This window comes from Arachis ipaensis, chromosome B8 (genome assembly GCF_059453495.1).
Source record: "Arachis ipaensis isolate K30076 ecotype BB chromosome B8, ASM5945349v1, whole genome shotgun sequence".
Taxonomy (NCBI): domain Eukaryota; kingdom Viridiplantae; phylum Streptophyta; class Magnoliopsida; order Fabales; family Fabaceae; genus Arachis; species Arachis ipaensis.
In genome coordinates, this window is record NC_142443.1 from 84,933,190 (window position 1) to 84,959,683 (window position 26,494).

General features: G+C 36.5%; 1 protein-coding gene across 1 annotated transcript; it reads left to right on the forward strand.

Moving 5' to 3' along the window:
- The first annotated feature begins 3,865 nt into the window (after positions 1–3,865).
- On the forward strand, positions 3,866–4,294 carry LOC107611165 (uncharacterized). Its single transcript, XM_016313120.1, has one exon. It carries the CDS (start codon positions 3,866–3,868, stop codon positions 4,292–4,294), a length of 429 nt encoding a protein of 142 aa, XP_016168606.1.
- The last annotated feature ends 22,200 nt before the right edge of the window (positions 4,295–26,494 follow it).

Here is a 26,494-nt window from a genome sequence, read left to right on the forward strand (position 1 = left end):
ATGTCTCAGCCCTGGGGGGTTTGGCACGTTGCTAACTTGGAAGAAAGGGTGCGTGTTCAGCAACAACTCCAGCAAACTTGGCAGCCTGACCTTACCTTCTTTAAGGAAGCATAACTTGAGATAGGAAAATCCAATTGAGATGATCCCAAGTGCATTAGAAAGAAGACATTCTGACATTTCTAATGATGTATGATAGTCCATATTGAAGCAGAGGATTGAAACTCGAATTCTGGGCAACATTAGGCATGAAAAGTGGAGCCAAGAAGAAGAAAAGCCAAGTTGTTAGCAACAACTTGGGCTAACAACGCCCAGTACAAAGCTCCCAGCCCAGGAAACTCATGAGCACGTTGCCAACGTGCCTTTACACTGGCGTGTTTGCCAGTAACGCCCCCATTGGGCCAAGAGCATCATGAATGAGCTCCTCCTTCTCTGTTTAGCAACACTTCTTCCATTGACTTCTTCCATCGAGCCAAGAATTCAACAAAGATAAAGCCCACATTGCTAGCCCAATTGAAGATCTCTGAAGGAGTTTTAGGAGTAGTATAAATAGAGAAGAGTTTTGTACTTTTAAGGACTTTTACTTTTTTTTAGACTTTTACAGTGAGACACTATTATTCTAGCAATTTTCACTTTCTTTCACCGGCCTTCTATTTTATTTTTCTTGTAACTTTGAATTTGAGTTTTAGAACTTTTTCTTCTTCTTCTTCATTCTTCTCTACACTTAGTTTAATTTCCATCTTTGCAATTGTTGTTGAAATTTGAGCTATGATTCACTAAACCCTAATTTCATTAGGGAGAGGAGCTCTGTGTATTTGAATGAGTTGATAACTCTTCTTTTCCTTCTCAATTCAAGTGGTTCATCCAAGAGAAAACTCTTGTTCTTCAAAGATTCAATCACCATCAAGAGAGGGTTTGAATCTATATGAATTGAGTGATGAACTTGAAAAAGGAGTTACCTAATTCAGTTTAGAGTTCATCCTATCATAATTTCCTTGATTAATACACTTTGGGTTGGTATGTGAGATGTAACCACCCTTGGTTGAGATCCTGGAAATTGTGTGGCTTGAAGTATTAGTTAATGAGCTTCATCTCTTCTCATGAACAATTAGATCACGAGAGTGGCAATTGATTGTGTTGATGAGAAATTGAGTTACCAAGAGATTGGAATTCAATTACCTACAATCTGCCATGGATCTATACCCATGATTGAGAAGGAATTGATCAACATCAATTCATGAGAATTTGCATCTTTGATCCCTAATGATTTCTCCCATCATTAATTCTCATTTCTTTTGTTCTTTAGTTATCTTAAATACCCACTACCCAATTCCCTTCTACATTGTTGCAATGTATTATTCTGCCATTTACATTCTGCTCTAAATTTACTTGCAATTTAATTTCTGCACTTTATATCCATACATTTTACTTCGTTGCAATTTTTCTTCAATGTCATTTAAGTTTCTTGCAATCTAAGTTTTCGTCATTTACTTTTATTCTCCTTCCTCGTTGCAATTGTTTACATTCATTGTCATTTAATTTTTGCAATTACTTTCAAATGTTAAAATCTCATGAAATCAAAACCATGTTTGCTCAACTAAACTACCAATTAACTAAAGTTGCTTAATCTACCAATCTCCGTGGGATCGACCTCACTCCGGTGAGTTTTACTACTTGATACGATCCGGTATACTTGCTGGTTAAACGTGAATATCTAATTTTCGCGTATCAAGTTTTTGGCGCCGTTGCCGGGGATTGGCAAAGATTAACAATGATTAAGTGAATGGAAGTTTAGATTAAGCATTTTTCTTTTCTTTGTTATAGCCCACTGACTGTTTGATATTTTGTTTCGCTAACTTTAACTTCACTCTAGCAATAGAGTGTTTTATTTGTGTTGTTGGTTTGTGTGTGTTTGTGTATGTCAGAGGCAAGGAGATTTGATCTTGAAGACGAGAGAACCCTCCGAAGGTTAAGAAGAGAAGCAACAGGAAAAGGGATAATTGGTGAGGAGGATTCAGAAGGAGAAGACCAAGTCATGGAGGGCGATTCGCATAACCCTCCTGAGGGAGTTGCCAACAATAACGGCCCACCTCAAAGGAGAGTTCTAGCTTCTTACACTTTCCCAAATCCAAGACACTGTGGGAGCAGTATACTCACTCCCAATGTTCATGCAAACAACTTTGAATTGAAGCCTCAGCTCATCACTCTAGTGCGAAACAATTGTTCCTATGAAGGAGGTCCCCTTGAGGATCCAAATCAACACCTATCTGTCTTCTTGAGAATATGTGAAACTGTCAAGACAAATGGTGTGTATCCAGATATTTACAAGCTGCTGTTGTTCCCATTTTCTTTGAGGGACAAGGCATCTCAATGGCTAGAGACATTTCCCAAAGAAAGCATCAACACTTGGGATGATCTGGTGAATAAATTTCTATCTAAGTTCTATCCACCTCAGAGGATCATCAAGTTGAAGACGGAGGTGCAAACGTTCACTCAAATGGATGGGGAATTATTGTATGAGGCATAGGAAAGATACAAAGCTCTGATTAGGAAATGTCCACCTGAGATGTTCAGTGAATGGGATAAACTTCAGAATTTCTATGAGGGGTTGACTCTAAAATCTCAAGAGTCCTTGGATTATTCTGTAGGAGGCTCACTACAATTGATGAAGACAATCGAGGAAGCTCAGAATCTCATAGACATGGTAACAAATAACCAATACTTATATGCTCATCAAAGGCAACGCCAACCCATTCAAAAGAAGGGTGTGTTGGAACTAGAAGGAGTGGACACTATCTTGGCACAGAATAAGTTGATGCACCAATAAATCCAGCAACAAATAGAAATGATGGCTAAGAGAATAGATGGCCTCCAACTAGCTTCAGTGAGCACAACAAATCAACCTTCAATTGAATGGGGTCAAAATGAAGCGAGCAATGTTGAGCAGCAACAAGAACAGGTTCAATATATGTAAAATGCCTCAAATTCTTCTCAAAATGACTTCCATGGTGACAGATACAACTCATCCTGGAGGAATCACCCCAACCTGAGATGGGGTGATAATCAAAACCATTGGCAGAAGAACAACAACTCCAACCATTCCCGCAACACACACAGCCAAAATCATTCATCTAACAACACTAACCAATATAAAAAACCACAAAACACATATCAACCACCCCACAACAATTCACAAACTCATCAAAATAACTTTCCCGCACCAATATCCAACCCACAAAACTACCACACCAGCCCTTCAACCAATTTCCAGCAACAACAATCAACCCCCATCATACCACCAATTGACAATCATGAAAATAGGATTTCAAGTCTTGAGGCAGCCCTACAAATAATCGCTCAGTCCACTCAAACCTTGATCAAAGGGCAAGAGAGATATGAAGCTACCATGAAGAACTTTGAACGGCAAGTGGGACAATTAGCCAAACAAGCTGAACGGCCAACTAATGTTCTTCCAAGTGATACAATCCCCAATCCAAGGGAAGAATGCAAAGCTGTGCAGTTGAGAAGTGGCAAGATAGTTGGAAGAGAAGTCAACAAAGAAGCAACAGAGCATGAAGTGGAAGATACAATAGATAAGAAGGAGGATGAAAAGGCATAAACATCCAAAAAGAGCAAAGAAACTGAGGAGCCACTAAGCAAGTTACCAACCCAAAACAACAATGCCAATAACAAGGAAATTGTGAGGCCACAGCAAGAGGAAAGAAATGAAGGGGTAAAATCTTATGCACCCAAGCTCCCTTACCCAACAAGGTTACACAAAGGAATGAGAGACCAGCAATTCCCAAAATTCTTAGAGATCTTCAAGAAGCTTGAAATTAACATTCCATTGGCCGAAGCTTTGGAGTAAATGCCATTGTATGTAAAGTTTCTTAAAGAATTGATCACCAAGAAGAGAAGCTGGCAGGAGAAAGAAACCGTGCTCCTCACTCAAGAGTATAGTGCCATCATTCAAAAGGGACTGCCACCAAAACTCAAAGACCCAGGCAGCTTCCTTATACCATGCACAATTGGGAACATGGCCATTGATAAATCACATTGTGACCTGGGAGCAAGCATCAACTTAATGCCTCTTGCCATGATGAAGAAGCTGATGATAGAAGAGGTTAAACCTACAAGGATATCACCACAGCTGGCTGATAGATCTCTCAAAATACCAAATAGAGTAGTGGAGAATCTCTTGGTAAAAGTGGGAAATTTTATATTCCCAGCCGATTTTGTGGTCCTAGATATGGATGAAGAGGGGAGCAACTCAGTTACCCTTGGTAGACCCTTTTAGGCCACAGCCAGAACAATCATTGATGTGGAAAAGGGAGAGATGATTTTCAGAGTACATGATGAGCAAATGACCATAAATGTCTTCAAAGTAATGCAGTACCCCGCTGAAAAAGAAAGCTGCATGAGGGTTGATGTGGTGGATTTTTTGGTTGAAGAAGTATTTGAAACAAACCATCAAGTGAAACAGGAGGAAGTCCAGGACATCCAAGAACAAGAAGAGAACAAATTGGAAGCACCAGAGGAACCAAGTGCCAAGAAAGAAGAGGCACCACAACAAGAGTTGAAACCATTACCCCCTCATCTTAAATATGCATTCCTTGGTGAAGAGGACAGCTTCCCAGTGATCATCAACTCTACATTGAGTGTAGAGGAAGAAGAAAAACTCCTTGTGGTATTGAAAGCTCACAAAGATGCATTGGGATGGACCATTAATGACTTGAAGGGCATAAGCCCTGCCATATGTATGCACAAAATTCTCTTAGAGGAAAATTCTAAACTAGTGGTACAACCTCAGAGAAGATTGAACTCCACAATGAAGGAGGTGGTTCAAAAAGAAGTATTGAAGCTATGTAAAGCTGAGATCATTTACCCTATCTCTGACAGTCCATGGGTTAGCCCAGTTCAAGTAGTACCAAAGAAAGGTGGGATGACTGTCATTGTCAATGAGAAGAATGAGCTTATTCTAATAAGAACAGTGACTGGATGGAGAATGTACATTGACTATAGGAGGCTGAATGATGCCACACGAAAGGACCATTTCCCCCTCCCTTTCATTGACTAGATGCTAGAAAGGCTGGCTGGCCATGCTTATTACTGCTTCCTTGACGAATACTCTAGCTATAACCAAATAGTAGTTGACCCCATGGATCAAGAGAAGACCTCCTTTACCTGTCCTTTTGGAGTCTTTGCTTATAGGAGAATGCCATTCGGATTGTGTAATGCCCCAGCTACCTTTCAGAGATGCATGTTATCAATCTTCTCAGACATGGTAGAAAAATTCATTGAAGTTTTTATGGATGACTTTTCCATTTTTGGTGATTCTTTCAATGCTTGTTTGCACCATCTTACCCTAGTCTTGAAAAGGTGCCAAGAAACCAATTTGGTTTTAAACTGGGAGAAATGCCATTTTATGGTACCCGAAGGAATTGTTCTTGGTCACAAAATTTCAAGAAAGGGTATAGAGGTGGACAAGGCAAAAGTAGAAATTATAGAAAAGCTTCCACTGCCAATAAATGTAAAAGCTGTTAGAAGTTTCTTGGGCCATCCTGGGTTCTATAGACGGTTCATCAAAGATTTTTCTAAAATAGCAAAACCACTAAGCAACTTGCTTGTGGTCAGCAACCCTTTTTCCTTTGATGATGAATGTAAACAGGCCTTTGAGACTCTAAAAGCTAAGCTCACCACAACACCAATTATCACAACCCCAAGTTGAGGATTACCTTTTGAACTTATGTGTGATGCAAGTGACCTTGCAATTGGTGCTGTGCTGGGGCAGAGAAAGGAAAAGAAGCACCATGTCATCTACTATGCAAGCAAAGTATTGAACGAAGCTCAAAGAAATTATACCACAATAGATAAAGAGTTACTAGCTGTGGTGTATGCTTTTGATAAATTTAGGCAATATTTGATTGGTTCCAAAATTTTAGTTTACACTGATCATGCTGCTCTCAAGTATCTAATGTCAAAACAGGATGCCAAACCAAGGTTAATTAGATGGATATTGCTTCTACAAGAGTTTGACATTGAGATCAAGGACAGAAAGGGTAGTGAGAATCAAGTTGCCGACCATCTATCAAGGTTGCCACAAGAGACAAGCCAAGATACATCTCAACCAGTAAATGAGAACTTTCCAGATGAGTACCTCTTACAAATCCAACAAACCCCTTGGTTTGCAGACATGGCCAACTACAAAGCAGGAAGGAGTATTCCACAAGAGTACACAAGGCAACAAGTTAAGAAGCTGCTACATGAGGCTAAGTTATTCTTGTGGGATGAGCCCTTCCTATTCAAAAGATGCCCAGATAGAATGATTAGAAGATGTGTGCCGGAAATTGAAATGAAGGACATACTATGGCATTGCCACAATTCAAGCTATGGTGGCCATTTTGGAGCTAAAAGGATTGCTGCAAAGGTCCTCCAAAGTGGGTTCTATTGGCCTTCTATCTTCAAGGATGCTAGAGATTTTGTGAGTCACTGCAATGAATGCCAAAGAACAGGAGGCTTGACAAAGAAGAATGAGATGCCTCAAAAGTTCATTTTGGAAGTGGACCTCTTTGATTTATGGGGAATAGACTTCATGGGACCCTTCCTTCCATCCTACACATTCAAATACATCTTGGTGGCAATGGAGTATGTTTCAAAATGGGTAGAGGCAATAGCCACCACTACATGTGATGCTAATGTGGTATTGCAATTTCTAAGGAGAAACATCTTCACTAGGTTTGGGGTGCCAAAGGGACTTATAAGCGATGGAGGAAGCCACTTTTGCAACAAATAATTGAACTCTCTCCTCCATAAATATGGAGTAACCCACAAGGTAGCCACACCCTATCACCCACAGACAAATGGACAAGCTGAACTTGCAAATAGAGAGCTAAAGAGAATTTTGGAGAAAACTGTGGGAGAAACAAGAAAGGATTGGGCAAGGAAGCTGGATGATGCACTCTGAGCATATCGGACAGCATTCAAAACCCCCATAGGAAGATCTCCATTTCAGCTGGTATATGGGAAAGCATGCCATTTACCTGTAGAGCTAGAACACAAAGCTTTTTGGGCCATAAAACTTCTAAATCTTGATGCCCAAGCAGTAGGAGAGAAGAGACTGTTGCAACTCAATAAGTTAGAAGAATTCAGACTTGAAGCATATGAGAATGCCAGAATATACAAGGAAAAAGCAAAGAGGTGGCATGACAAGAAGATCACTCCAAGGACATTTGAACCAGGCCAAAAAGTGCTGCTCTTCAACTCTAGGCTAAAGATTTTTCCTGGAAAGCTTAAATCCAAATGGACTAGTCCATACACCATCGCAAGAGTTTCCCCTCGTGGCTATGTGGAATTACTTGATGAAGCATCAAAGGAGACATTCACAGTCAATGGTCACAGGGTAAAGCTTTATCTTGGTGACCCCTGGAGCAAGGAAGAAAGTGTGCACTTGTTAACATAAGCAAGGGAGCTGCAATGTCAAGCTAAGGACAATAAACAAGCGCTTTATGGGAGGCAACCCATGCACAGGAGTCTTTTATTTTCATGCTTTAGTGATCAATAATGAGAGGTTGCATCATATACATCTAAGAGAATAAAGATTGAACTAGCACATAGTGTATGCAAGGCACTAAGTTTGGTGTGGTCAATCTTGAAGCAAATGCAAAAGTTTTTTTTTACAACACTTAGTCACAAACTAAGTTTGGTGTCTATACATACACAAAAATGCTAGGTCATGGAGCAACAGTGTAGTTATTTCTTTTAGTGATATGAAAACAACCATTAGATTTAAAAAAATATTTTAAATATTCTTTTATTATGATCTCGTTGAATTTCTTTAGAATGAGTCCAAGCATTACAAGAAAATCTAAAGCCTTTGTATTCTTGCTGCAGGGAAGTGAAAGAAAGAAGTGATGGGAGAATCTTGAAGGGAGGATCACGGACACACACACAAGACACGAGAAGTCACATGTACCTTGGATTGTGTGCATTGAGGAAAACATCTTAGCATGCATTAGGCAAAGAAGATTCATGCTTCCCATGCCTTGACCGAACCATCAAGACCGTTCCCCCATTATAAATATTACTTTAACCACTCCAACCACAATCATCAAACCTCACTTTGTCCTCACTTATATATATAGCACTCTCCATCACCACATTTCATCAATTCACCTCAGCCGAAATCACACTCAACCCTTTAAGCATCCTTGCTTTAAAGATTTTGGCCTTGATCCTAAGAATTGCTCAGCAAAATTCAGGATACACTATTTCCTCTAGCCTATCCGAACCACCCCCCTCTTTCATTCCCTCTCACAATCACTTTCAAGCTTGCACTCCTTACCTTGTGGCCATATCCATCTAAACTCCCTTCATAAACATTTTCTTTATGCTTGAGGACAAGCATTCCTCTAAGTTTGGTGTTGGAAGATTTGACCCTTGCAATTGAATTTCAATGGCCTCATCATCAAGAGCTAGGAAGGGAAAGGACAAGCAACCCGTAGAAGAAGAAGAACAAAACACCTTTGATCGAAGAAGATTCAAATCCAAATGCAATGAGCGCGTCTTTAGTTGGATGACAGGCAAAGACGTTGTCCCGGAGTTACCTTTCAAGCTAAGAAAGGAGGAGTACTCTGACATACAAAAAATAATTAGAAAAAGGGGATGGGAGCTTCTCTGTAATCAACCTCAAGAAGTGAGCATGGTTCTCATCCATGAATTTTACACCAATGTGATAAGAGAATTTGATGATGAAGAGCCATACAAGAGCTATGTAAGAGGAGTGACTGTTGACTTTAGTCCAAACACCATCAACAGGGTACTAAAGATCAAGCCAAAACAGTTCAAACAAACTAGCTATAAGGAAAGGGTTGAGCGTGAAGCAAGATGTGAGGATGTGCTAAGTGACTTGTGCAAAGTAGGCACGGACTGGGTGTTGGATTCACATGGGCTACCACTCAAACTTAGAAGAGGTGATCTCACACCTCAAGCAAAGGGATGGCATGACATAGTGAGGAGATCACTAATTCCTACTTCAAACAACTCCGAGGTAACAGTGAACAGAGCGATAATGATCCACTGCATAATGAAAGGAGGGGAGATTAATGTGGGAGAAGTTATAGCAAATAACATCATTGACATAGCTGAAAAGGTCAAACAAGACAGTTGGCTAGGATATCCTAGTACTATTCTATGCTTATGTGAAGAAGCTAGAGTGTCTCTCGAAGAATTTAAAGAAACTGACGTGGTGTCTATTGGAAAGCCTCTCACCAAGGAAAGATTGGAATTTGTCACCACGACCCAATTGGAGAGGCAACCTCTAGCAAGAAGAAAGAAAAGGAAAGAAGCAAGATAAGAGGAAGAGTGCCAAGAAATGGAAGAACCAAGTACTTTGAACATGAACCAACTCCAAGCCACTTTGGAAGGAATCTCTGGGCAATATTCACAAATTCAAAGAAGCCAAGAGGAACAAGCTCAACAACAAAGGGACCTTTGGCAAGTAATAAATCAGCAAAGAAAAGTTCAAGTTCAATGGATGGGTCAGCAAAGTGAATATCAAACACACATGATGGAACTACAACAAGAATAATATGACAAGATGTATGAAGTCATCAACAACTCAGCTGCTGAATATGGAAGATCCATGGAGAAGGTAATACAAGAACAAGCTCAACTAAGGAAAGAGCAAGCTCAGCAAAGGGAGCTTCTCCATAGGATGGATGCTAGACAAGACACATTTCACAGAGAATTCAATGAAAGCAGAATGTTCAAGGAGGCCAGATATAGAGACAGAATTGATTATGATATATGCACCCAAGAAAAACTCAGCTACCTTTGTGGAACACTCCCAGTACTCAACCCACAAGTCTAAAAATTTAATGAAGCGCACAAGATATTAGAAGAGCAGGAAATTGCAAGGGTGAAATTTAATGCTGAGAGGCTAAAGGAGAGGATGATAAGCTCAGGAATATGGAAAAGAGAAGAGGAGGACTCAACAACAAAACAACAAGGAGAAGTAAGAAAGAAGAAGAAAGAAGATCCAAAGGGCAAAGGAAAGGGACATAAAGACTAAAGGTGGTGAAGTTCTTTTTTTTAGTGCTTTATTAAATAAAGAAGATGTATGTCTGAAACATGGTATACCTTCTAGGTTGTTTTCTTTTATGCATTTTCATTTATGTTGCTTATTCCATGTATCACTCACATGCTTGGAATGTTTGCTTGCCTTAAGTACTTTTACTTGCCAATGGAATAAAAGATGTAGTTTGAACAAAAACAGAGAGGAATCTAGCTTAGGAGAACAAGGTTGTCTGATAAAAAGTGTTAGTACATATATGCTTTCATTGTGAACGAATCAAGGCTCAAGAAATTAAAAGGAGTTAAGATGCTTGCTTACACAAAACTAGTTGGTTAAGGGTTATAAGACTCAAGAAGTTAGAAGCACAAAAAACCTTGACAATGGAGTAATACACAAAAATTTTGAATAGCAGAAAAAGAGAAATAAAGAAAACAAAGAACAAAGAATGAAAGGCTAGGCATCAATGACAAAATTTGGATATGTGTCTGTGGTGATTGATGTTAGGAGACATACTTGGGCTAGTAAATCCGAGGGGTGCTTCATCACCCGGTAACTTGAGTTAACTAACTCGGGATTATCGATTTAAAACTCACATTCAAGAGTAGCTCTATAACAGAACATTTAGCAACCCAAAGAGGTGCTGGACACCACTATCCAAATAAAATTCCAATGTTATATGCCTGTGATTGAATGTGTTAAGGAGAAAGGCTTGAGTTAGTAAATCTTTAAGAGTGTTTCAACACTTAACAACTTAAACCAACTGGTTTGGGATTGTTGATTGAAAGCTTATGCTAAAGAGCCGCCCTAAGACAAGATTTTTAGCTCAATTGAAACAAAGGAAATTTGAAAAAAAAGGGGGAGAAAAGAGAAGTAGAGAAAAGAATAGTTTAAGGATTATGTGCTAAAGTATAGAAAAAAAGAGTCTAGTGAAATTAACCAACCTAGTATTGAAGCAAGCATTTCAACTAAGAATTTGGATTAGCCTTGATCAGTTACACTAAACAGATGACTACACAAATAAGGATGACATATTCCGTGGAAGAATTCTTCTCTGTTAAGACATTCAATTCTTGCATCTTAAATTCTTTTGTCAAATTATTTTATCCATTGCTTGAGAACAAGCAATATTTTAAGTTTGGTGTTGTGATGCATTCGCATATTTGCTATATTAGCTAGTCAGTTTAGTTAGTTTTAGCTTAGTTTCATTCATTATCTTTGAAATAAATAAGCATTTTTATGAGTTTCATTTCCATGCATAAAAATACCAAGGACCAGGTTAATTGTAGCCAAATTCATGCAAATGATTCAAGGAATGCATAAATGAATGAGTATGAATGAATCTCATGAAATTGATTGCATGGATTGGTGAGACTTTGAAGCAATTTCCCTTGTTAATGATAGGTGATGAAACAAGAAGGCATTGAAGCAAGAATGAAGCAAGCAAGTGGCTAACAACTCCTTCAAGAAGAGAAATGTGCACGTTGCTAACTTAGAATTCAAGTTGGCAACGCCATTGAAGCTTTACTTCAGGAAGAGCACAAACAACCTTGCAAGAAAGTGGTCTCCTGTGAGCACTATGTACATTGCTAACTTGGAGCTACATTGGAGTGCTTGGCAACAACGCCAAGAAGCAAACTGAGCAAGGTTTGGCTAGGAAATGAAGGTTGCTATGTTGCCAACGCCAGCTCCTATAGGCGTGTTCCAAGGCAACGTAGCAAGCAAAGCTTGGTGCCATAAGGAAGGCTCTAGCACGTTGTTGGCTTGGGAGAGCATGGACGTGTTCCAAGGCAACGCCAAGCTAGAAGGCAACCCTGGAGGGCAATCTCAAGACATCAAGCACATTGCCAACGTTGGGTGCACATGCGTTTTTGATGAAAACGTGCCAGGAAGCAAACAAGCAAGGATCACTCACTCAAGCAAGTTGCCAACGCTGGATACATGGGCGTTCTTACTAGCAACGCCAAATAAACAATGCAACAATCCAAAACAACTCAAGGCAACTTAGATGATGACTTTTCCACTCAAGCACGTTGCTAACGTTGGGATACAATGGCGTGTTTGAGGATAACGCCAGCAGCCATGGACCTTCACTCATGCACGTTGCCAACGCTAGTTTCTATAGGCGTGTTTAGGGGCAACGCAGCAAGCAACTTTGGGGAGCAAGTCCAAAGCTCGAGCACGTTGCCAGCCAAGAGATGCAGGGGCGTGTTTGATGGTAACGCAGGCAAGCAACGCCAAGCAAGAAAGCTTGCCCAGGAAAGGAAGCCAGCACGTTGCCAACGCCAGAGTCCAAAGGCGTGCTTGTGGACAATGCTGGCAAGCAACGCAACAAGAAAGCAAGGCCTTGGAGAGGAGCTAGGGAAGCTTGAGCACGTTACCAACGCCAGGTTCCATTGGCGTGTTCCAAGGCAACGCCAAGTAAGGAGGCAGCCCTAGAGAGGTCATCGCGAGCACGTTTCCACAACTTGGAGAAAGGCTGCGTATTCCTTGGCAACGCAAGCAAGGATGCTGGGCCAAGGAAGTGAACTTGGGCATTGCCAACTCTAGAATTACTAGCGTGTCCACCAACAACGCCAAGAGCAAAAAGTTTTGGCCCAGGGGAAGAAGCATGCACGTTGCCAACACCAAGTTCTATAGGCGTGTTTTGTGACAACGTAGCAAGCAATCTTGGAGAGCAATCCCCTCACTCGAGCACGTTGCCAACGCCAAATTCTATAGGCGTGTTCCAAGGCAACGTAGCAAACAAAGTTGAAGACTAGAAGGCAGCCCTGGAGGGAAGCATCGAGCACGTTGCCAGCGCGCCAACAAAGGACGTGTTCATCAACAACGCCAGCTCCATGTCTCAGCCCTGGGAGGTTTGGCACGTTGCCAACTTGGAAGAAAGGGTGCGTGTTCAGCAACAACTCCAGCAAACTTGGCAGCCTGACCTTACCTTCTTTAAGGAAGCATAACTTGAGATAGAAAAATCCAATTGAGATGATCCTAAGTGCATTAGAAAGAAGACATTCTGAGATTTCTAATGATGTATGATAGTCTATATTGAAGCAAAGTATTGAAACTCGAATTCTGGGAAACATTAGGCATGAAAAGTGGAGCCAAGAAGAAGAAAATCCAAGTTGTTAACAACAACTTGGGCTAAGAACGCCCAGCACAAAGCTCCCAGCCCAGGAAACTCATGAGCACGTTGCCAACGTGCCTTTACACTGGCGTGTTTGCCAGTAACGTCCCCATTGGGCCAGGAGCATCATGAATGAGCTCCTCCTTCTCTGTTTAGCAACACTTCTTCCATTGACTTCTTCCATCGAGCCAAGAATTCAACAAAGATAAAGCCCACATTGCTAGCCCAATTGAAAATCTCTGAAGGAGTTTTAGCAGTAGTATAAATAGAGAAGAGTTTTGTACTTTTAAGGACTTTTACTTTTTTTTAGACTTTTTCACTAAGACACTATTATTCTAGCAATTTTTACTTTCTTTCACCGGCCTTCTATTTTGTTTTTCTTGTAACTTTGAATTTGAGTTTTAGAACTTTTTCTTCTTCTTCTTCATTCTTCTCTACACTTAGTTTAATTTCCATCTTTACAATTGTTGTTGAAATTTGAGCTATGATTCACTAAACCCTAATTTCATTAGGGGGAGGAGCTCTGTGTATTTGAATGAGTTGATAACTCTTCTTTTCCTTCTCAATTCAAGTGGTTCATCCAAGAGGAAACTCTTGTTCTTCAAAGATTCAATCACCATCGAGAGAGGGGTTGAATCTATATGTATTGAGTGATGAACTTGAGAAAGGAGTTACCTGATTCAGTTTAGAGTTCATCCTTTCATAATTTCCTTGATTAATACACTTTGGGTTGGTATGTGAGATGTAACCACCCTTGGTTGAGATCCTGGGAATTGTGTGGCTTGAAGGATTAGTTAACGAGCTTCATCTCTTCTCATGAACAAGTAGATCACGAGAGTGGCAATTGATTGTGTTGATGAGAAATTGAGTTACCAAGAGATTGGAATTCAATTACCTACAATCTGCCATGGATCTATACCCATGATTGAGAAGGAATTGATCAACATCAATTCATGAGAATTTGCATCTCTGATCCCTAATGATCTCTCCCATCATTAATTCTCATTTCTTTTGTTCTTTAGTTATCTTAAATACCCACTACCCAATTCCCTTCTACATTCTTGCAATTTATTATTCTGCCATTTACATTCTGCTCTAAATTTACTTGCAATTTAATTTCTGCACTTTATATCCATACACTTTACTTCCTTGCAATTTATCTTCAATGTCATTTAAGTTTCTTGCAATCTAAGTTTTTGTCATTTACTTTTATTCTCCTTCTTCGTTGCAATTCTTTACATTCCTTGTCATTTAATTTTTGCAATTACTTTCAAATGTTTAAATCTCATGAAATCAAAACCATGTTTGCTCAACTAAACTACCAATTAACTAAAGTTGCTTAATCTACCAATCTCCGTGGGATCGACCTCACTCCGGTGAGTTTTACTACTTGATACGATCCGGTATACTTGCCGGTTAAACGTGAATATCTAATTTTCAAGTATCAATCCATCAATCCCTGTGGGATCGACCTCACTCTAAGTGAGTTATTACTACTTGATGCGACCCGGTACACTTGCCGGTGAGTTTTGTGTGGAATCTGGTTTCCAACCCATCAGTTTAACACATCACTAACTCTAAGAAGAAAACAATGAATGTCCTTAATATTGAATCCTTGGTTAGCTTAGATTAGTGGGAGTGTTCATGATTCAAGTGTGGGAAAACTGGATTTGAGAACATTTGGCTTGGGAATTGGGTATGTTATACTTTTTATAATAATGTGGAAAAAAATAGTTGAGCACATATTCTTGCATTCAATACCTTAAATCATATGCATTGATCTGAATAAAAATAAAAGAAAAAAAAGAGAAAAAAAAAAGAAAAAGCAAGCAATAAAAAGGGGACAAAACGCCCCAAAAATAAGTGGTGATAGAAATGCATATGTATTGTATTCAAATTGGGATGCATGAATATGTGGCAAAAGATGGTTAATGGGTAGTTGGTTGTATTTTCATTACATAGAGTGCCTTAAGTTAGGTATGAAATTTAGGTTAAGCAAGGATTCAGATTTTAGTCCACTTAACTAAATACATTCCTACCCTGACCGTAACCCCATTACAACCCTTGAAAAGACCTCTTGATATGTGTATCCATGCATTAAATTTTTGTTGATTGGTAGAAGAAGAGCAAACTTTAGAAAGCACAATTAGCAGAGAACCGAGAGAATTGACCCTTAAACACTTGAGTGATTAGAGTGTATACACTTCTGGGGAGGGTTCGATGCTCAAATTCCTTGTTCCGGATTTCATGAGCTCTCTTCTTGCAAGGATACTTATACTTCATTTTGAGATTTTAATTAGTGAAATCCAGTTCATATTTGATCTTGAAAGATTTATTTACTTTTAACCAAGTAGGTAGAAATATTTTGCATTTAGTGGCAATCATATAGATAGGTTGTACTTAATAAATCCTACCATCCCTCTTAAACCCTTGATAGCTTCTCTTGAGCTTAGCATGAGGACACGCTAATGTTTAAGTATGGAGAGGTTGATAAACCCCATTTTTAGGGTTTATTTTGTGCTTAATTTAGTAGATTCACACTTATTCATCTAAATTGCATGTTTTTAAGATTCCTTCCTAATTTTGTGCTATGATTGAAAACATGCTTCATAAGCCTTAAAATGGTTAGTTTTTAATCTTCTCTTATTACCATTTGATGCCGTTATATGTTTGTTAAGTGATTTCAGGTTTTATAGGGTAGGAATGGCATAAAGGATGGAAAGGAAGCATGCAAAACTGGAAGGAACACAAAGAATTGAAAATTTGAGAAGCTGATGTCAACGCGTACGCATGGATGACGCGTACGCGTGACCAAGCCATAACCAATTGACACGCACACGTGGCTGACGCGTACTTGTGGCCAGGTGCAAGGTCCAACGACGTGTACGCGTGGCTGACCGTACACGTGACAAGCATCACGTGCTTCAGTTAAGCGAATTCTCTGAGGGCGATTTTTGGCCTGCTTTTGACCCAGTTTCAGGCCCGAAAATAAAGACAAGAGGATGAATAGTGGAACTAGGTGGGGAAATTGAATTATTCATTCATTCACACACATTAGGTTTAGATGTAGAATTCTAGAGAGAGAGGCTCTCTCCTCTCTCTAGGTTTTAGAGTTTCTACTCCAATTTCTTAGATTTAGATTTAATTCATGTTTTTATTTACAATTCCTTGCAGTTTATTGTTCTAGCACCTTTGTTCTTCAATTCTACTTGTTATTTCCGTCACTTTGTTACCCTTATGTTTATGCATTCTTGATACTTTGGATATTTGTTAATGCAATTTATATGTTCATGTTGTTATTGCTTTCTTCAGTTGTCATTGTTAATTTCTTTCAATTGGTAGTTTTTAGATTTTATTATTGTTGCAATTTTACCATGCTTTTATGTTGTGCCTTCCAAGTGTTTGATAAAATGCTTGGTTAGATTTTAAATTAGATTTTTGTGTTCTTAGCTTGGATTGAGTAATTTGGAGACTCTTGAATTGTCAAAGTCTCTTGTTGATTGGTGATTGGAAGTTGCTAGTTGGCTTGAGCTTCACTAACTCTAGCCTTTGATTAGGACTTGTGAACTCAAGTTGATTTGCTCACTTGACTTTCCTTCAATTGTTAGAGGTTGACTAAGTGAGAGCAATTTACAGTTACCATCACAATTGACAATGATAATGAGGATAGGAATTCCAATTCTCAACCCTTGCTAGGACTTTTCTTAGTTGATAGTTTATTTTCTTGTTATCTACATTCCTTGTTTATCAAACTCAACCCAAAAAGATACAATCTCATAACCAATAATAAACACACATCCCTGCAATTCCTTGAGAGACGACCCGGGGTTTAAATACTTCGGTTTATTTTTATTGGGTTTGTATTGTGACAAACAAATTAAACATTGATTGAGGTTTAATTGTCGGTTTAGAACTAAACTTACAACGCGATTTTATTAAGAAATTCTTTACCAACATTTTTCCTCCTTCAACTTTATTTTATTTTTCTACTTTTAGAAAAAAGATTTATTTTTTAATTTAAAAATAATAAAAAACAACAATAAGTTTTATAAAATTTTAAAAAGTATTTTTATTTTTTTATTCACCGGATAATTATGCATCCAGAGCATGACGCTCGTACTCTTGATTTTTTTTATTGTTGAACATCTTCAAAAAATTTAGAACAAATTAGATTTAAAAATTTAAATTTTTAAATGTTTTTTGTTTATTGAATATTGTTAGAATTTTTAATCTTTCTACTTTTACTAAAAAGATTATTTTTTAATTTAGAAAATTAAAAATTAAAAAAGAAATAATTTTACAAATTTTTAATTTACGAGATATTGCTAGACATTATTTTATTTTTTTTACTTTTAATAAAAAATTAATTTTTTATATTAAAAATAAAAATAAAAAATTTAGTTTATAAAATTTTAAATTTTTAAATATATTTTTTGATTTTTTATTCATCGAATAATGCTGCACCCGAACCACGACGTTCGGACCCTTGACTTTTTTAATGTTTGAGATTTTCAAATATTTAAAATAAATTAATTTTAAACTTTTTAAATTTTTTATTTTTCTATATTTTGAAAAAAAATGATTTTTTTTAATTTAAAAATTTAAAAATTAAAAAAATAATTTTACAAATTTTTTGTTAATGGATATTGCAGGACTTTATTTTATTTTTCTACTTCTAATAAAAGATTTAATTTATTAATTTAAAAGTTCAAAAATATATTTTTATTTTTTTATTCATGGAATAATGTTTTATCCAACGATATCTAGATCCTTGACTTTTTATTGTTGAACATTTTCAAAAAATTTAGATTAGATTAAATTTAAATATTTAAATTTTTAAAAGTTTTTGTTTATTGGATATTGTTGGAATTTTTTATTTTTCTACTTTTAGTTAAAATTGTTTGTTTTAATTTAGAAATTTAAAAGTTAAAAACCAAATAATTTTACAAAGTTTTTTTTATTGGATATTGCTTGACTTTATTTTATTTTTCTACTTTTAGTAATAAAAAAAATCATTTTTTAATTTAAAAATAAAAAAATAAAAAAATAAGTTTTATAAAATTTTTAAAAATATTTTTTTTATTCATCGGATAAAATTATTCAAAAATATATTTTTATTTTTTTATTCATGGAATAATGTTTTATCCGGACAACGATATCTAGATCCTTGACTTTTTTATTGCTGAACATCTTCAACAAATTTAGATTAAATTAAATTTAAATTTTTAAAAATTTTTGCTTATTGGATATTGTTGGAATTTTTTATTTTTGTACTTTTAGTTAAAATTGTTTGTTTTAATTTAGAAATTTAAAAGTTGAAAAATCAATTAATTTTACAAAGTTTTTTTATTGGATATTACTTGACTTTATTTTATTTTTCTAATTTAAGCGAAAAAAATATTTTTTAATTTAAAAATTAAAAAAAATACAAAATAAGTTTTATAAAATTTTAAAAAATATTTTTATTTTTTTATTCACCGGATAATGATGCATCCGGAGCATGACGCTCGTACTCTTAATTTTTTTTTTATTGTTGAACATCTTCAAAAAATTTAGAACAAATTAGATTTAAAAATTTAAATTTTAAATGTTTTTTGTTTATTGAATATTGTAAGAATTTTTTAATTTAGAAATTTTAAAATTAAAAAAATAATTTTACAAATTTTTAATTTACGAAATTTCGCTAGACTTTATTTTATTTTTCTACTTTTAATAAAAAATTTATTTTTTAATTTAAAAATAAAAAATAAAAAATTTAGTTTATAAATTTTTAAATATTTAAATATATTTTTTGTTTTTTATTTACCAAATCATGCTGCACCCGAACCATGACATTCGGACCCTTAACTTTTTCATTGTTTGACATTTTCAAAATTTTAAAATAAATTAATTTTAATTTTTGAAATTTTTTATTTTTCTAATTTTTGTAAAAAATAAATTTTTTTAATTTAGAATGTAAGACCCAGAACTTTTAAAAAGTCTTATTATGATCAGAGTTCAAATCATATAGTTATCTACAGTTTTAATTTCAGAAATTTCATTATTAAAGATAATTAAACTAAGTTTCGATTAATTGAATTTAAAATAAATTAAGATTATTATCCAATTTTACAATTATTGAATTATTTTTTATATTTAAATTATAAAGTTGGTAGTTATGAAATAATAAGAATTTTGTATAATTTGGACTAAATAATTAATATTTTAAAATATTAATATAGCTGTTTTGAAAAATAAAAAAATTAATTATATTATTACTAATTTTTGGATTTGAACATTTTATTAAAAATAAATTGTAAAATTGATTAACAAATAGTATTTTTATACATTATTATTATTGGATTAAAATTTATTTCTAATTACTATATTATCTCTATTTTTATTTAAAATTACAAAACTACCCCTAACTCTAAAACTAACCCAACACCTACACACCCACCAAACCCTAGCTAACCCCCCCCCCCAAAAACCCACACAGCAGTAGCTGCTGCTATCAGAAGAAACAAAAAGAAAGAATGGGAGAAGGGGAAAAATAGGGAAGGGAGATCCGGAGGGAGGAAGGGCGTCGCCACCACGCCTCGCCGCCACACCACCGCGCCCTGCCGTCGAATCCATCCTGCTGCTGCTACCAACGCCGACGAAGAGGGATGGCTCGTGAGTGAGAGGGTCGCGAGCTTGTAGCCGTCGTCCTTGTCGCTGAGAAAGAAGGACGCCATCGGCGCTGTTCAGGGTAGAAGGAAGGTCATGCGAGAGTCAGAGGAGGAGGGAGCCTCTGTTGCGTCGCCACCGCGCTGTTGCCGCCGCTGGGGGAGTTTCGTTCATCGCCGCCGAGGGTCTACCGCTGGTGAGGAGGAGACGCCGTCGCCTCAAGCTGCTGCCGCCATCAAGTTTCGAGGAGAGAGAGGGAGCTGCGGAGAGGGTGAGATGCGATGGTGGTGGGTTGTTCTACTACCCTTGCTGCCGTCGCCACCAGAAGCTGCCGCCATGGCCGCCAGCTTCCTAGTTGCTACTGTGGTTGTTGTCCGCTGGGTATGGCTGCTGGGGGAGTCATTGTGGCTGCTGAAACCACCATTGGAGCTTCTGGCCGCTTCTGCCACCGGAAAACCTCGCTTCCGTCACCCGGAAATACTGTCGGTGAGGGTTTTAAGTCTGGTTTCTATTCTTTCAAAATTCTGGGAAGATTATTGACACTGCATGGTTTTACAACTGCTATTATTAGAGGTTCGGGCCGCCGCCGTCACTCGACAATTATTGACGGATCTGCTGCCGGGTTGATTTGGAGTTGCGGCTGCTTCGCTTTGTTACTTCAGTAAGTAATTTCTATTTTGAAAGCCCTGTGTTAGTGTTCTATTCCGTGTAATAAAGTATTTGCGATGTTAATGGTTCTAGGAGTTAGAATCCGAGTTTACTTGTGGCGTTTGAAGCTATTTCTGCTTTCGAGAGAGCAAGTGGAGCCGAGGTTTTGGTTGCCGTCAATTCGGGTTGAGGCAAAAAGAACTCTGTAAGGCGTTTGGCCTGTGATTTTGTGTATTGAGGTAGGGGCCTTTTCAGAAAAGTATATTTTATAAATTGTAATTATTATATATGGATATTATGTGGTAAAAATGTATACTTGAGTGATTGTATAAGTATTATGTAATATTGATTATTTTGGATGAATATGAATGCTTGGTTGATTCGATTATTATTTGGTTTTGTGAAACAAACGGTTTTGAAGTGTTTCTTTAAAGTCGCTTCTTTAAAACTTTGAAATCGAGTTTAATCCATTGAAAATTTACTTGATTTTGATTTGGTTTTCTTGAAATATGAAAACGGAATGTACCTTTGGGTTCAGTTGGAATTTGAGATGATTTGGTTTTGAACCCTTTAAAGAGGATTGTGGATTGGTTTGGATGGGACCCAGAAAGGGTGGCAGAGTCCAATTTTTAGGAGAGGTGCTGCGGAAATTCCGATAGAATTCGGGACTCCATTGAAATGTTATTTGGAAAATTATGAGTTAAAGACTTCTAATATTTTATTTGGATTATTTAAGAAAGGGATGACTTATACTTCTGAAATGAATTATTAAAAAGAAAATTATGATTTAGTCTTGTTTCTTAAGAAAAGTATTGTATCTCTCTTGGGAGCAAGTAATTTAGATGAGACTTATATTTTAAGGCTGTTTTACATGTTAAAAGAGTTTATATCTTTGAATTTGACTTGAGGGTTTCAGTGCCATTGAAAGAACCTGAATGTCTATTGACAAGTTTCATTTTTCAATGTTTTGGGAAAAAGTTTTAAGTACTCCTTGAATTATGAATTTTTGCAAGACTAAAACAATTTTCGAGCAGTTTGAAACGCTTTAGATTTAATCATGGAATTGAAGCTGGTTTTGCTTAAGTAAAGGAAATGGTCTTGAAAGGAGTAATTGATTACACGACTCAGTTTGGCTTAGATTCTATTTTTATTACTCAAATCAGGAAGCCAAGGTTTTAAAGATTTTGAACGAAATTGAGGAAATGAGTTATGTTATTCTCCCTTAAAGACTTGAGACTCTGCCGAGGGACTTTTGTTATAAAATCCTGTTGTTAGATGGATGATTTTGAATATTTCGAAAGAAATCTTTAATTTTCCATGGTTTTGGAAGTTTTGGAAAGAGGATGCCGAGTGTGGATTTGTTTTAAAAAGGGAACCTACTCTGAGTAAAAGTGGCTTATGAGTCTAAGAAGATTTGAGGAATGGGAACTTTAAAGCCAAGGCTAAAAAGAATTGATTTTGATTTCAAAGTGAAGTGAATTGAGAAAAAATTATTTATGGCTTGAATGATGATTTTATGAATTTGATGATGTTGGATGGTGGAAGTGCTATTTTGTTATGAGCTGGAATGGCTGTGTATGATAATGAATTATGGCTAATTGCGGAATATGTGAATATACACCAGTGAGGGTGTTGGATGTGAATTATGATTGTGAATAACTCGAGTTGATGATGTACGACAGAGGGATAGTCCAATGGTTAGCTACCAGGACTTGTCGGATTGTCTTTATAACCGACAGATGATATCATCAGCCACTAGGATAGACATTCATCATATGCATCTATGTGACATTGTTTGAGTGTGCATGTTGTACTTGGTTTGCCTATGTGATTAATTGTGTTTAATTGCTAATTGCTCTACTTGAAGTAACTGCTTGATTGTGCTTGAACCTCTTACTTGTGTTTGAGACTGAAAAGTTGGTTGTATTGTGGTGGATTGACTGCTGTTTGGATTGTTTGGACCTATGACCGTGGTTGATTATGAGATGGGCCGAGGGTTGTGTTTGGTTTTGTGTTCTTGATTTAGACAAGTATGAAAAACCTTCAAAAAGGCTTTTGGTTTATTTTATTGAGGAATTAACAGTTTTCTCTTTCAGAAAGGATTTTGGACTTCTGATATTAAACCTTTGGCTTTGAAAAGTTGCATAAGACGGTTATTAATCACTGTACCGGTTTTACCTTCACGTATCCTATTATAGTAATTCTCACAAACCCTCTACTGAGAACCCTTTCGAGGATGATGTTCTCACCCCCCTACAAATTTTCCTTTTCAGGATATGGATGCATAAGTCACGAAGAGTTTTAGCTAGTTGTTGTTGTTGTGATGTTTTGTGTTGCTTTAGTTATTATTTATTATTCCCTCGCCTTTATCTTCATACATTCTGTAAGAGGGATAGGAATTGTATTAGTTAATGCTTGTAAAATTATTTAACATATATACATATGTATGTACTCTTTGTGAGTTTTGTAAGTTGTATGGTATGTATGGATGTATGTTACCTAACAAAAAGTGTTTTGGAGCGGTTACACGGTTTAAAGTTTTAAACAGACTCATATTTTATTATTAAATATTATAAGAGTCGTTGTAATACTCGATCTATCAGAGTGGCGCAGCCGGAAGCGTGACATTTTGATAGTTAGGGTGTTAACACTTGACTTTTTTATTGTTGAACTTCTTCAAAAAAATTAGAATAAATTAGATTTAAAAATATAAACTTTTAAATTTTTTTTTGTTTATTGAATATTGTTGGAATTTTTTATCTATCTATTTTTACTAAAAAAAATTATTATTTTTAACATAGAAATTTAAAAAAAATTTTACAAATATTTTATTTACTAGATATTGCTAGACATCATTTTATTTTTCTACTTTTAATTAAAAATTTAATTTTTAATTTAAAGATCAAAAATAAAAAATGTAGTTTATAAAATTTTAAAATATATTCTTTTGTTTTTTATTTACCGAATAATGCTGCACGCGAACCACGACGTTCGGACCGTTGAAAATAACTTTACAAATATTTTATTTACTAAATATTGCTAGACTTTATTTTAGGATCCAATTAGCTTGAGGAAAACGTTCACTTTTGCTTATGTGAAGTTTGGGTAAGGTGAGGATACGATAATTCTATTTTAATTTCATTGAATTTGAGCTGAGTATTAAATTGGATGTATATGTGTTATAAATGTGTATTAGGTTGAAAATAAATAATTAGAGCTTGAAATTGTGAATATTGGAACTTGGAGGAAGTTGAGCTTAGAGTTTGTTGAATTTTGAGGAGCTGCCTTGGTTTTAAATAAATTGCTTTGGTCGTTACGCGGAAATCGGCCAAAGTATGATTTAGGTTTCTTGCATCTAATATATAATGTTCTGTGAAAACTTCGGCTAGATGACCATAGGATAAGTTGGATTGCATGTGTATATTTGATACTTAGTATTTTGTTGATGAACATGGTTGGTTTGGTGCTTGTTGATTAATTGGTGATTTGGTGAATTATTGATTTGAGGTATAACTAGTGTGGAGGTTGTTTGATAATGAGAAAGGGTATTTTGTGTTAAAAGTCTAGGATTTGTGAACTATGATTCTTGGTTGAATTTTGGTTGATGGATTTGAATATTGTATGAGTATAATTGTTGATCTGAGGTAGATTTATTATGGTGATTGTTATGATGATGAGGAAGGGAATGTTGAATTGAAAAGAATGCAGGTTTGGACCCGAAAAGGGTGGCAAAGTCCGAGTTTTAGAGGAGATGCTGCCGAAATTTTATAAAAGTTAGAGATTTTGTTTAGGTAATTATTTAAAAAGATTTAGATTCAAAGGTTATATGGTTTTATTTTGAATTATTAAGAAGATGAGTATGTTTTAAGTTTGATTCATTTAGAAAAGAATGAATTATGTTTTGAATTGGAACTATTGATGAAAGGAATGGGAGGTGTGATAATGAAGAATAATGATTGAGTATGATTGATGTATGATGATGAATGAGATGCGATTGAGAATGATGTGGATGTTGATGAATTATAATTGAATTATTTATATAGCTTATGAATTTAAATGATCTAAGAAATGAGATTCCCTGGATAAAGTGTCGTGGCTTGCCACCACGTGTACTAGGTTGAAAACTCGATACTCTGTTGACCCTACGATGTAAGTGTGACCGGGCACTATATAAATTCCCGAGAATGTTACCCCCATTGAGCAATATCGATTATTTGAGAAAAAGCTATGCATAGACTCTTGGGGATGCACGTTGAGGGACAGTCTAAGTTCAATTCAGACTTGTTGGGTTGGCTGGATAATCGACAGATGAGCCTCATCAGCCATAGGACAGGCATGCATCATATGCATATTACTTGAATTACTTGCTTGTGCTTTAATTGGGTGTGCCTATATGTATTTGCCATGTTAAATGTGTATTTATTACCTGCAGTACTTGTAACCTTCTTGTACTTGCCTTTATCTGTCTATTTGTTTGTGAAAATGCATGATAGAGTTGGAGGTATGGAGGGATGGCAGTATGGAACTTAGATTTAATGTTAAGTTAAGTTAGGTTTAAATATTCTTAGAAAACCACCTTTTTATGGCTTCTGTTTAATACTTTAAGCTCTATAATCTGAGTGTCAGCGTTCTAGGATTGCCTCTGGCATTCCCAAGACCTTATATAATATGTGTGTGGCACCTTTACCATACTGAGAACCTCTGGTTCTCATTCTATACTATATTGTTATTTTTCAGATGCAAGTCGAGAGACATCTCGTTAGGCGTCTAGAGTCTTGAAGCGGAGTGGTTACTGGGTAGTTTTGCTGTACAGTGATGTATATATATGTACTTTGTTTTCTTTCCGCATAACTTGTTCTTTTGCATCCTCTTAGAGGTTTATGGAGAGGCAGGACTGTGTATATGAACTTTTGGGTTTTGGATATGTATGTATATATGTGTAAATATTCTCCGGCCAGTCTTGACTTCGTGGGCTGAGTTAGGAGCTTGTTATTCTGTATCTTTGGCACTCTATTCCCACTTCTGTTATCTTATGTTTAATAATTATGATTTTCTTAACACGCAAGTTAGCTCGTACCTTGAGAATTGCGCTTTTATTTCGCGATTTTTATTTTCCCTTTCCTGCAAGGCTCCTAGCATATTACAATCTTTCTACTATTACATGTATACATTTTATTTTAGAGGTCGTAATACCACACCACCTCTGTTTTATGGCTTAAGCGTAAAGCTTTGTGTGGTAGGGTGTTACATTATGGTATCAGAGCAGTTCGTTCCTATAGAGCCTAAAAGACGGACTGATTGTGCTTCTGTGCATTCTCTGTATATGTGTTTATGTGCTATTAGGATATCTAACTGATATATATATATATATATATATATATATATATATATATATATGGCATAAACATTTGTGGGCATGCATTTGGATCTTAAAGCATTAGACTTCCGATATTAAGATTGATCAACTTAATATCACTTGTTTGGTGTGTATAAGGACCAGATGTCGACTTGCGGACGCGGTTGCGGGCAAGGTAAAGGTAGAGGTAGGATAGGCACCATTACTCCTGCCCCACAGAGACTGATCCAGTAGACTTTATGGCTGCCCTGGGAAATATGGCTGCAGCTATGCAGGCAACAGCTGAGGTGCTAGGTAATCAGATAAATCAGGATAATCATGGGAACAATAATGATGAGGACGGTCCTATGACGCTTGCTACATTTCTAAAAGTCCGCCCTCCGACCTTCAGAAGAACCTCAAATCCCACTGATGCAGATAATTGGATTCAGGCTATGGAAAGGGCATTACAGGCACAACAGGTTCCTGAAGAGCAATGGGTTGAATTTGGAACTTATCAGTTGCAAGGCGAAGCTCAGTATTGGTGGCAGAGAACACGGCATATCCTGCAGCCTGATGGTGCTACGATTCCTTGGGAGGTTTTTCGGACAGTGTTTTATAAGAAATACTTTTCTAATTCAGCCAGAAATGCCAAGGAACTTGAATTAATGTAGTT